The 12,736-nt window shown below is 36.5% G+C and overlaps 1 protein-coding gene across 2 annotated transcripts in view; it reads right to left on the bottom strand.

Annotated features, from left to right (window-relative positions):
- Positions 1–12,736, bottom strand: part of LOC139145282 (serine/threonine-protein kinase ATR-like) — a 95,565-nt gene that overhangs the window by 30,279 nt on the left and 52,550 nt on the right. The window contains exons 19-33 of one of the 2 annotated variants that reach the window (XM_070716329.1): positions 12,520–12,686; positions 11,999–12,131; positions 9,843–10,004; positions 7,418–7,514; positions 6,623–6,811; positions 6,151–6,243; positions 5,610–5,711; positions 4,499–4,762; positions 3,682–3,839; positions 3,057–3,176; positions 2,445–2,661; positions 1,974–2,042; positions 1,499–1,636; positions 886–1,040; positions 361–432 (exon numbers count right to left, since the gene is read on the bottom strand). In XM_070716329.1, coding sequence (XP_070572430.1) covers positions 361–432; positions 886–1,040; positions 1,499–1,636; positions 1,974–2,042; positions 2,445–2,661; positions 3,057–3,176; positions 3,682–3,839; positions 4,499–4,762; positions 5,610–5,711; positions 6,151–6,243; positions 6,623–6,811; positions 7,418–7,514; positions 9,843–10,004; positions 11,999–12,131; positions 12,520–12,686 — 2,136 coding nt within the window. The remainder of the gene's footprint in view (positions 1–360; positions 433–885; positions 1,041–1,498; positions 1,637–1,973; positions 2,043–2,444; positions 2,662–3,056; positions 3,177–3,681; positions 3,840–4,498; positions 4,763–5,609; positions 5,712–6,150; positions 6,244–6,622; positions 6,812–7,417; positions 7,515–9,842; positions 10,005–11,998; positions 12,132–12,519; positions 12,687–12,736) is intronic. The other variant, XM_070716330.1, reaches the window with a different exon arrangement.

Genomic DNA, 12,736 nt, shown 5'->3' with positions numbered 1-12,736 from the left:
TGTCGTGACTGAACGGTTCCACTTCAGGAGAGCATTAACTCTTTGAGAGCGCCAAAGTCAATTTTTGTCACCTTTATAAAATATACTCCCGTCAAATTTTTCAGATTTTTGCCTAAATTTTGATAAAAAACTGTAGCCAACAAAACGCAACGTCCGTTTGATCCAAAATTATCAAAACAATTACAAAAAAATTCATATTAATTGGTAAAATTTTGGTGGGAAAAATTACAGCACTCAAAAGGTTAAGATCATTATGAGGCTCGTCATGGCAATCCTGAAACAAACCTCTTCAGTTAAAGACATTTTAAAAGTACTTCATACGGAGTATAACGTTCCACAGGCCAGCCAAAGGTACTGTACCTTGTGTGAAGATGAGGTTTCAATATTTCTTGAGTGGGTTCAGGAAATCTTCTCCATAACCTACGTCCAGCACTGAAAAATTATCATATGTTAGATGAATACAGAAACACGTCACGTCAGTCAGCTGTACTTAGTATCAAAAAATGAAATTTAGATACGTTATTAATAATCAAGATAAATTATTGCAAATTATCATCAACTGAAATTAAGGTAATATTTAAATGTGATACAAGCTAGCAACATGGCAGCAGATTGTAGAGAAAGCTAGGGTTGCACTTGTTTCCTGAGAGACAAACGATATGATAATATTGTAAAAACATCAAGCAGCATACAAGCAACAGATATACAAGCAGCTGGACATCAAGCAAGCAAGTACGATAAACCAGCTATTGCAAGTACTACTAATGCTACTGCTAATCACATGACACATTATATCTATGTCCAAGTCACACTGACATCAGATGACAACGTGGCCAATTTTAAAATAATGAAGTTATTTTGAAATTCAGGACAATGAACCCTTACTTGTCTCTCTTGCTTTCTTGGCAGTCATACAGCTGTAGTATTTCCTGCATTGCATATGCAGAGCAATCTTGAACTCTGGGATCAGCAGCTGCTAGGAAAGCTCTGGCTAATTCAGTGATCAAGTCATAGGCAAAGTTGGTGTCTTCTACTGTGGCCTGTGGTCAGAGAAACACTGTGATTGGCATTTCCTCCTGTGACATAGACTATCTAATTGTGATTTTTTTTCATTTGATTCTGTCATCTTCACCAATTTTTCATTAATTTTCAGAAAACAGTCAACTATCTTTTGCAATTTACTCCAAACATACAAATACTTGATTAAAGATATGATTTCAAAATATATACAACAGTGTAAGAACAAAGTTTCCAGTGAGGTATACAAAGTATGCATTTACTTAGCATCCATGTCAATCCAATTTTACAACATTTAAGTTTAACATTACAGGAAAAGATACCAACAAAATTATAAGAAATGGAGAAAGTGATAAGACCCATCAAAGTTTGTCATTTACATATGAAGCTACAGAAAATTGTAAACATGCTACAAGTGCATTTTATCAAAAAACTTCCTTGTTTCTACATTTTATCTCACAAACTTCATATGGGTAAATACCTGAAACTTGTTGATGTCTTCATTCTTACTGTTTGTAGTGAAATCCAGTCTGTCTGGTTCAATGGCTCCTAGTTCACCCAAACATTCACCAAACATGTTCCTGGCAACAGGGTCAGGCTCACGACAACCACCAAGTAGCTACTCACAAGATAACACAGTTGAGATTAAAATGATCATTATGTTGAGCTATGTATGTACAAACAAGAATTCTGACCAAAGAAGTCACTGAACAGTAAAAATCACACAACAGCAAATTGATGATGTCATGAGTTCAGCTTTGATTCTGTAACTGAAATGAGTGCATGCAGTATTATTGCTATGTTTGAAAAGACAAGTAAACAGTTTGAGAATCCTAGTACTATTTTTGTTGTCCCCAATATGATTGCTTTGACAGATGGGAACTCCTTTAATATTTATCAGAGTTCCCCCTTCATGGAAAATCTAGTAAGGTATACGAATCAACTAACATACATACCACAGATGCAAGCTGGGATACCACAGGATGTACATTCTCATTGGCAAGGATCAACTCATGCAAGGCCGCCTGTCAAAAAATGACAGCAACATACATCAGCAATCTAATAATTTCTACCTCAAGATGGTTAAAAAGATATCTGATTGAGTATTATACTTAATTTGACAAAAACCCTGTTAACCAAATGGACTGACACTAATGTGCTACAGAGCCAGTCTCTCTATGCTTTACCACAACAGTGTAAGGCATCTCAGCATGTATACTTTCACATTGAATATAAACTACTTGTGAGACACTCTTGTGTACACTCTTGTGTGGTTTTGCCTGTTTGTACATGGAAATAAGCTGTGAGAACATCCTTTTTAATGTTGTTCTTCATTGATGCACCTAAATGCTCCAAGCTGGAGAAATGTAACTACAGGGATTGCTAGCAACTTTTGATGCTACAACAGATGGTCTTAATTTCCAAACCTGGTTGTTGTGCAACAGATGTTTGAGTTTCTCCAAGGCATAGATTCTGACATCTAGACTTTCATGACTGACATGCTGTATAGCTCTCTTCAAATGTGTACACAGGTCACCGGATGCAGAGTCTTCCTTGTATTCCTGCAGCACAGCATTGACTCCAGCCAGTTCCGGAATGTCCGGAATGAAGTAAATTTCATGGAAGTGTTCCTGCAGTGCCTCTCTGAAAGTTAATGGAAATTCAGTATAATATAATATAAGGTGAAGGCAGTTACACCAAACGGTACAAACAACACTGCATACATGATAATGCAGTTTCTTTGAAAGGTAATGGGCACAAAGTGGACAAACTTGCCACAAACATAATATATTATCACATTCTTCATGAAAATCTACACAAATATCCATGATTTTGTTTCAATTTGCTAAGATGTAAGATTAGAAGAAGGCTAGATGAAATTGAAAATTGCAAAGTTGCCCTGTGTTGAGTTCATGAATGTTGCATGAAGATCCAAAGAAGACAACTAGCACTTAAAGATAATGAACAAGTTATGATTTTTTTCCCCGCCTTTCAATCAAAGACAAAACCGCATCCTCCCAAAATGTACCGGTACCTACCTATTTTCCACAATAAGATATCGATAGATCTCGGCAACTTTCTCTGGTAGTTGATGAAGAAGTGGTAGGAGAGTCACAATGATTTGACTCAGCATTGGTCCCAGTGAAGACAGCTCAACACTGTTGAACAGAGCAGAGTTGCACAAGCATGGCCAGTCATTAAGGTGATGAATGAACTGATGTCCTCTAGACAGATGTACACTTTGAAAAAAATCAATTCTGCCACAATCTGCATCTATTCGCAACATCATTTATTTGCTCCATGTAATAAACACTTAAAAATAAGAATACAATTTGGACAATGATGCATTGCAATTTTGTTGTTGACTGAGAGTTTTCGTTTTCTTGTAACTGAGACATTTATGCAGTGTTCAATGGTGAGACACTTTTTATGTGAATCTACAATTATTCCAGTGTTAGTCTTTTCACTGGATTTTAGAAAAACCCTTTTGTTGTTGATGGCACAGGTAAACCCTTCAGGCCTGACTCTCTGGTAACATACCTGAATTACGCCTATATATTAGGATTTAGGCCTGTGAGGGTCAAATTCTAAATGGAGATTGGTCTATTAGTGCACAAGCATAGCCAGATGATGAACTGCATGGACATCAAAAGCTAAACAAACCTATGAACCAGACAGTCCCATGCAATACAGTTGAGCTCAGAGAATTCTATGTCTTTGTATCTGAGGCCAATCTTCAAGGTCGTCATGACCTTGACTCTAACAGCTGTGATGTGTCTTGGGCCCATCAGTTTCATGACAGAGACCAGACTCTTCAAGGCCTGAAAAAAAGGTGACATTGTAAGAATTAGGGATGATGCAGAGCTTTTCTATATCATGGATAAATTCCAATATTTGTATCTGCTATAATTTTGCACCTTTAATAATTTCATATAACTTTTCTAAAACTCTAGTTCTGTTTATTTTATATGACCAATTCATGATCAGATGTGAAATCAGTTTCTTCTTGTGGTATTAAAACTGTTAAATTGTCTGGAGCGTAAATCTTTTTCCTCAATACAAATATTTACACACTCTATCCAATTTGCTTTTCACTGAGTATCATGAATGTAAATTCTGCTCTACTGACATTCGGGACTAATTAAAGGTAGGGGATTCAATCCCAGGGATCAAGTTTGTTCTAGTCTGTAAGAGGATTATGGAGGCCTTATGTTTTCATTGAAATTGTAATATAGTAAGTAAATTTCCTGGCAGGAAAATCTGACGCCGGACACATGCCTTTAGCACATGTTTTTCAACCAGGAAAAATAATAGCTAAAATGACGTTCAGGTTGTTTGAATTCAGAGATTGGGTGATTATTTCTGAAGAAGCACAGTAAGAAAACCTCCTGTATTGTCTGCAGTTTCTATCACCTAATCCCCTTACACTTTACGAAAAACTGATCAAAAATAACAAATGTGAGTGCAATACAACACTAGCCAGTTTCTTTTCTTCAATTCCAATGCTAGAAGTCTGTAACTGATTATCAAAGAATGCCAGAATGCCCAGTAGTCTTGGCTGTAGAAAGTCTGACATAGCTTCAGGTGTGGTAATATTCCTGGCTCCACTCTCATCCTGAGAAGCTAACATGGCTAAACCGTTGAATACTTGCTGGTAGCTGACACTGATGTACAGCAGAAGTTCATTGTGAAGGTTCTGATAGTCACTACGCAACAGACTGCTCAATTCTATTTCAGTTTGAGACTGTGAAGTTAGAAAGGAACAGATATTCATTATATATATATATATATATATATATATATATACACATATATAATATATATATATATATATATATATATATAGATATATATATATATATATATATATATATATATACACATATACACATACACACACACACACATGTAATACCTTACATTTTCTCAAATTTCACTTGAAGACTTAGTATCAATTATACTTGAAGACAGTTCATATATGACACAATAACCTATTGGTAATTAATAAATTTCATTGTAGCCATATTAATTTGTTATCATTGTGAGATGAGAGAGTTGCTTGAAATTTTGTAAATTATTGCTTGCACTGTAAACAGATGAGTATGGTTAACTCGAGGATAACAACTGACACATTGTGATATTTTGCATGTTAACACTGAACAAAAAAATGTTTAGAAGATTTCAAACATTAGGAAACATTGTGAACATTTTCTTGAAGAAATGTCAACTTTATTACAATTGTAGCTATGATGGTTTGGTCGACCCTACTGTTTCCTTTGGTTTGCTTGGATATAGAGGTGAAATACATTACAGTATTTAAAGCTGGGCCAGAAATAAAGAAGATGATGTTTATCATAGGGACGCCATTCTCATCATTAAAACTTAGAATTTAAAGGTGGTGAAGGGCAAATTTAATACGTCTCACATGTGTCACAAAATGCGTGTTCAGTACAGTAAATTGAATTATTTGAACGCTGCTTTCAAGAAATTTGCAATGATAAAATCAGTACAGCAGTGAGGTGATCTGCAGCATTTTCAGTTCTGCGGTTTCAGTTTGAATGAAACATGACTCATTTTCAGACCACGCATACCTGGACATAAGTGAGAGCCTTGGTCAAGTTGTCTTCGTTGCACATTCTGACCAGATACGAAAAGATGAATCGAAAGTTTTCGACAAGCATCTGTCTGAAATCCTGGGTAAAGAAAGAATGTACAGATTTGTTAAGCTTCAAGGAATTTAAGTGTTTTGGTACAAGTCATCATCCATGGTGACTATCTGAGAATGAGTCAATATGTACCAGCATTCCAATACCATACGAACTCATTGGTTTCATCTCAATGCGTACTACATCAAACTTGCATTTTCTTCTTTCAGAAATCACTTGCACTAGGAAAGAAGCTCACTTTGTAATCAGTGATACATGATGATAGGTGTAAATAACAACAACCAAGATAGAGACAATAACATTTGCATTTCATAATTTGGTGCCTGAACCACACTGCTGTTGTAAACCATGATAAACTTGTAAACCACACTAAACCTGTAGCATTGTAATGTGCACCTATGGTCAGATATGCTTACTGTATAGATCTACCACACAACACGGATTGAACAAATAAGGAGCCACTTACTGTGTCCAGTGTTTTGGCAATCAGTTTCAGAATTGCTGATACTGAAGTGGTAGCTTTGCTTACCAAATACGGCAATGTGAACTTCAAGGTGCTCTGAAACAAAGAAAAATTGTGCAATTTTATAGAATTTGTGAAGATGAAGTATTCTGATTCAGTGATTGGGTCCATCAATGAAAACTGATATTGATCGACCACAAGGTGTCCCCCAAAAAGTTGTTAAGAAATTTTTTTATTACTATTATGCTAGAATAGTGATCTGCAAACTCTGTAGATTTGAGGAATTTGAATTATTACAAATAAATAAATACATACATATCATTGAATAAATTTAAATTGTTCATGTGTCACTATATTCCTTGCAGTCTGGCTGTGTTGAATGTTGTTGGCTATCTGTCTATATCCATCACATTTGTAAAACTCTACATTTAAATTCAAACAGATTGAATTGTAAAAAAAATAGGACAAAACTTACCGAGAGGAATACTGCTTTGCTTCTGAACTCAAAGACTTTACTGACTTCAGCGATGACAGCCATCATGTCTTTGTTGCCGGATGAGGCCGATTCATGCAAGTTGTCCACAACAAACTTACAGATTTGGTGTTTGTAAAGGTTGAACAGATCTGCTAACTTCATCTCTTTGAAACCAGCCACAGACTGGAGCTGTGAAAGACGCAAGTCAGGGAATACCACCATAATACATGTATTATCAAGGCATGCCAGCATATTAGAAACTATGGGTACATTGACCTCAAGCTTGGAATAAATATTTAGAATAAAGATTGGTCGCAGTGTTTTGCTAAGGTTTGGGTTCATAAGCAAATGGTTTGGAAACTTGTACCATTTCTAAATACAAGTTTGCCACCAAAGCGGGTCATAAAAATCCAAGACAGTCAACCATGTTTTCAATATGGCAGATTTCTACAGGTAAAACACATTATACTCACATAATATTACAGAAGCAAAAGCAAAGGTTTAGGTAATATGGGAATTTAGTGCCAGAAATGGCTAAAAAAGGTAGAATGATGAATGAATTCAGCTAGTTTCATGAATGCAGAACTTTTTGCCATGAAAGCAATTACATTTGTGTTAGAGTTATTTATGAGATCACTATATGCAAACTCCTGCTGATGTGAGAAGTCAACTTTTTACCCATAATGCATCGCAATATCATGCAGTTTGCCCCCCTGATGTTTCTTGTATGGTTGACCACTGCACTTTTTTCAGTGAATATTAGGTCTTGATGTAAAGACATTGGATATTTCTAACCTCAGTGTAAGCAGCTGCTGTGACAATCCTGTGTTGATCTATCATGCTGTCCAACAGACATATGATGACAACCAGTAACAGTTCCCCCTGTGCAACTCTGTGGATGACAGCAAATACACAGGTTGCAAGTCAGACTGAGACATGACTACCAGTACTAGATTAAAGTTATTCACTATTTTTTACTAGTAGACATAGCATACATATCTACAGAATGTGCATCAGTGTTTCAGCCAGCTTTTGCTAGCATGGGGACACAGTGACCCATAGTAGGCCTGAATGGGGGACAAATTAAATTTTTGGGGGACATGAAATGTATTTCAATAAAACAGCACAGTACAGTGTCATTATGTGTCATCATGACCGTGTACTATATTTGGTGTTCAATAGGCAAGTCAGGTGAGTGCATTAACGGTATGTATATATATTAGGCCAATGGTGTTGTGCAAAATTGTGCCAACATGAAAGTTGCAGTATCATTAAGTTTACTGCTACCACATGGTATGCACATAAACTGTAGGACTCCCCCTAAGTCACCAAGATGATTAACCAACTCATTAGCCAAATCAAAAATCTTGTAGCTATTTTGAACAAATTTTAGGCAGTTTATGATCTCAATTGTGGCAACAACTTTCTTGGTATTCAGGAGTTCTTAATTTTTCAAATCAAGATGTTTTGTATTTTACATTAAAGAAATTTTTGTTCAGTTTGTATTGCATTAATTATCTGTGTTTTTATGACATTAAAGTAATAGAAATATTTTTTCATTTCTGGTGGTAAAAATAAAATTAGGTGGCAATTCTAAAAATCAGGTAGCAATGTGAAGTGTATATTACCACAGATACAGAATATTTCTGTAGCATTCAGTCAGTGTTCACAGAATGACAACTTAATACAATTAAGCTACAAGCTCCTAATGTGGCAAATTTATGCAGTTTTTAAGTCATGACGAAAATTTTGTGAGCCACACAGATAAAAATTTTCTATGCAGAAGAAAGCCTTGGGTAGCATAGTGGCAATGTAGATACAATTATTGTGGTGTTTAAGGCGCTTGTGTTGTGTCATAGTTGTGATCAAGCAGGCTCAATAGCATCTTAAGCATAAGTATTTTTCTTGAGACAAAAAGGGTTTGGCCAAACCCAAATCCTGTAAAACAATACACAATGATATTGTTCATTTAATTTCCCAATGTTTTAGAGTAATCATTGTTTCAAAGATTATGATAACATTTTAGCCCAGAAATATTTTCATTTATTATATTTTGATATCATCAAGAAATGTATAGTGATGTTCACTATTATATCATTAAACTGGTGGAATCTGCAGAAATATTAAAATCATTCAGAATCACACCATTACTTGTAGAAGGCTATAGCAGTTTGAAATATGCCAAATGGACAATTTTAATAGCTCTACTTTTGAATTGTTGCTTTGATGTTAAGTTACCATGCAAAATTGCAGCTCTCAAATGTGAAGATTTGAAAATGAATATGCTTACTGCAAGTACTGTTGACCATAACCCTTTGCCAAGACTCTTAATAAAGTATAATTTAAAACTGACAGTCAAGCTGAATGCCATTTAAATTGGAAGTCACCAAGAAATTTCTTTTTAACATAAGATTGTACCTATTGGCCCTCTCTAGGTGGTTTCTTTTGAACCATAATTGTGTACTTAAGGGGTCTTCATTCATGACATCACGTGAGATGACCCAGATTTGACCTTTCGGAAAACCTCATTTTTTCTCCTTTTCACTTGTACAATGACTCTGTTTGTGAAAGTTTCCTTAGAAATTATGGTTTTTACTATCAAACTGAGTAGCTACAGGCCAAATTTTGATGCAAGCAATGTAGGTAAAACTTGAACTCTAGGACGACCGGTACGTGGCACTCACCAAGGCAAAACCAAGCCTCAGTGTATTCATTCATGGACGTTGTACATCCGTGATGTATTGTAGTATCGAACAGCAATAATGTTTGTTTTACGTACCAGGGAATTTGTAACTTTGTAGAAAGGAGAGTAAACTGTTTCAATACATTGCAACTTTGTAGGAAGGAGGGTAAACTGTTTCAACATCTCACAACATTTTATTGTTAGCTGTAGTTTTCTGTCCAAGAGGCACTGTCTAAAAATTCAATAGCCACTAAAATATGGCCTACTCAGATTGCGTCATGGTGACCCACAACGGTTATTTTATCGGGACAAAACAAAACAAATTGCGTCAAATGTCGCAATGCCGCACGCTGGCTGAAACACTGGTGCATTATAAAAATTCTATGAAAATTGTTCTGAACTTCACTTTGTAATTTGCTGAAATCTCAAACTGAGTATGAACTAAGATGAAAGCATCTGAACTACAGTAACATGCCTGGTTAGGCTATGTTTAAACTTGCTTATTGCCTAACTAACAATGTGGAAAGTGTTTCGTACCTGCCTAATTGTCCAATGGTGAGCATGACTGTCTCTTGAAGTCTGGCATTTCTGTGAGCTTTTGCAGAATCAAAGGCACTTTTCAGTCTTGTCACCAGCGCTGTTACTATTTCATTAGTAGTGCTCCCATCAGACTTGTGGATCATCAATGGAACAACTTTACTGTAGGTGAGAAAGCATTACATTATGTAGTACATCACAAACATCTTTGATTTCATTCATGAAAGCTGACAAGAATGATGCACATGGCATTTATAAGCAATTATTATCCTTCCTCACTCTACACTGACTGTTTCTTAATGACAGGATTAATGTAACTTCGCTTTTGCAAAATACTAACAGTTCAGTGTCCGTCACGTTATATAAGTTGGCATGCTTATAGGGTGATCATACTAATCTGTCATCCTCATATGACAAGAGTAATAAGCTGATTTGTGGACACACCACAAATGCATTTTGATAAAGCCATGAATGTTTTATTGTGAAATGATAAACAAAGAGTAAAACACAGAAGACACCACTATTTACACAAATACAAGTCATCATTGATGACACAGTCCCCACTTGTTAATGGGTACTTTGATTACAGGTCCTCAGAGAGGATAGAGTCTTCTTCATTAGGTCTGTGATAAAAATACTTTTGAATAAATTCGCTTGATACATGTCTGAGTTACCATTCAGGACATGAAAAAATCGTAATAAAATGGCCACACGGCAGCCATATTGGATTGTATCACAAAACAAATTGACGTGCATATGTATGACGTTGGTCAATCTCCTTGTACCAACTTTTAAAAAATTCCTTTGATACATGTCTGAGTTATGGTGCTGGACATGAAAAAACATAACAAAATGGCCACACGGCAGCCATATTGGATCATATCACAAAACAAATCAATGTGCATGTGTATGACATAGGTCAATGTCCTTGTACCAACTTTGAATAAAATCGGTTGAGATATGCCGGAGTTATGGCTCTGTACATGAAAAAATCATAACAAAATGGCCGCACGGCGGCCATATTGGATCGTATCATAAAACAAATTGATGTGCATAGCCATGACATTGGTCAATGTCCTTGTACCAACTTTGAATAAAATTGGTTGAAACATGCCTGAGTAATGGCTCTGTACATGAAAAAATCGTAATAAAATGGCCGCCTGGCGGCCATATTGGATCGTATCACAAAACAAATTGACGTGCATGTATGACATAGGTCAATGTCCTTGTACCAAGTTTGAATAAAATCAGTTGAGCTATGCCTGAGTTATGGCTCTGTACATGAAAAAAATTGTAACAAAATGGCCGCCTGGCGGCCATATTGGATCGTATCACAAAACAAATTGACGTGCATCTGTATGACATATGAAGTAATCCTTGTACCAAGTTTGAATGAAATCGCTCCAGGCATCTCTGAGATATCTGCGTGAACGGACGGACGGACGGACGCACGGATGCACGCACAGACACACGCACGCACGGACATGACCAAACCTATAAGTCCCCCCGGACGGTGTCCGTGGAGACTAAAAAATCTAAAGTACTTCTCAAATATCACTGACGCAAGAACTACAACGACAAAATTTGGGAGAGGACCCCTTCAAGTCAAGTACCTGACCAGAGTGGTAACCTAGGAGTCAAGGTTAGAACTGCCTAGAGTGTGGATCCATCCATTTTGTGAGGCTGAAAGTGAGGGAACAGAGCTGAATTCCCAAGGAATGGGGGTCAGGATGGACTCCAAGGTGATGCTTAAAAGGAGGTGCAATGAGAGATAGGTGGAGAAAGGGTGGAGATGGCTATGACGGCAGCTTGTGCATGGTGTACAGTGAGAAGTGAATAAAATGTACAGGATAAAGCCTGGCTGAGGCTGTGTGCTGTCTGCAGAGGAGGAGCTGATAGGAAGAGAGAAATCTGGAGGTATCATGTTTACAGCTGTTGATGTCCAGATGCAGAAAAAGAGCAGTGTGGCAGGCTCACAAACACATACCTGAACTTACACAGATTACACATCAATATACATGGACAGAGTCGGTGGTACCTGACGCAGCCATGCTGAAGCATAGAATGTAACAAAATGCAAGGCAGAAAATGACAGCAGAGTGTGTCATTTCATCTTACTGAGTAATGACATGATGACAGAAAGAAATCATTCTTACCTAAAGGCCACTCTGACTTGATAACTTGGATCCACACAAAGCTCAAGGCATGTATTGATGATATTTATAACAGCTGGGTTATTGGAAGACAAATCAAGGTACGGGAACACACTGTGTAGACTCCTGATGAAGGCTGCAAACAGATCACATGGCAAACATAACATGATGAATCAATTAATGGCAAATGTAACATTATTATGTTAGGACTACTGTTTTCTATTTATTCTACATATAATATTATACCTCATTTATTGAAAGTTCATGCATGTAGAAGCTGAGAGTTACCAGTATGCAGTGTTCATGGAACATATAGTGTTCCCTGTCAAGTGACCCAAAATTATACTGCGATTGAAGTCAAATCCATTTCTAAATACATTCAAAAGTATGGGATTCCATACTGTACTAATGACATCCGTTTTAGTCATTCAACCAGCTAATCATACATGTTTAACTTGTCATGTTATAATATGACATGTTATATAAAAGATATTTATATTTTGAATAGCGTTGTTTGAAATTACCAAGTTTAATTGTTGTATTATCTTTGGAAATCAGTTTCAGGAAAGGCACCAGGAGAAGAGGTTTCGGAATTGTCGGTTGGTTGTGTGTCTCTGCGACAGTTGAAGACTCCATAGCTTTGATCTCCATGTTCTTGTGTAGACGGTCCTGCAGATTTCGTGGATCAACACTGAAATATGATAGTAAAAAAAATTGTCAATTCAAAACAGATGAAATCCA

The sequence above is a fragment of the Ptychodera flava genome, chromosome 12 (assembly GCF_041260155.1).
Source record: "Ptychodera flava strain L36383 chromosome 12, AS_Pfla_20210202, whole genome shotgun sequence".
Classification (NCBI taxonomy): Eukaryota; Metazoa; Hemichordata; class Enteropneusta; family Ptychoderidae; genus Ptychodera; species Ptychodera flava.
The sequence above is the reverse complement of the archived record's forward strand: the minus strand, read 5'-3'. Positions and strand labels throughout refer to the sequence as shown.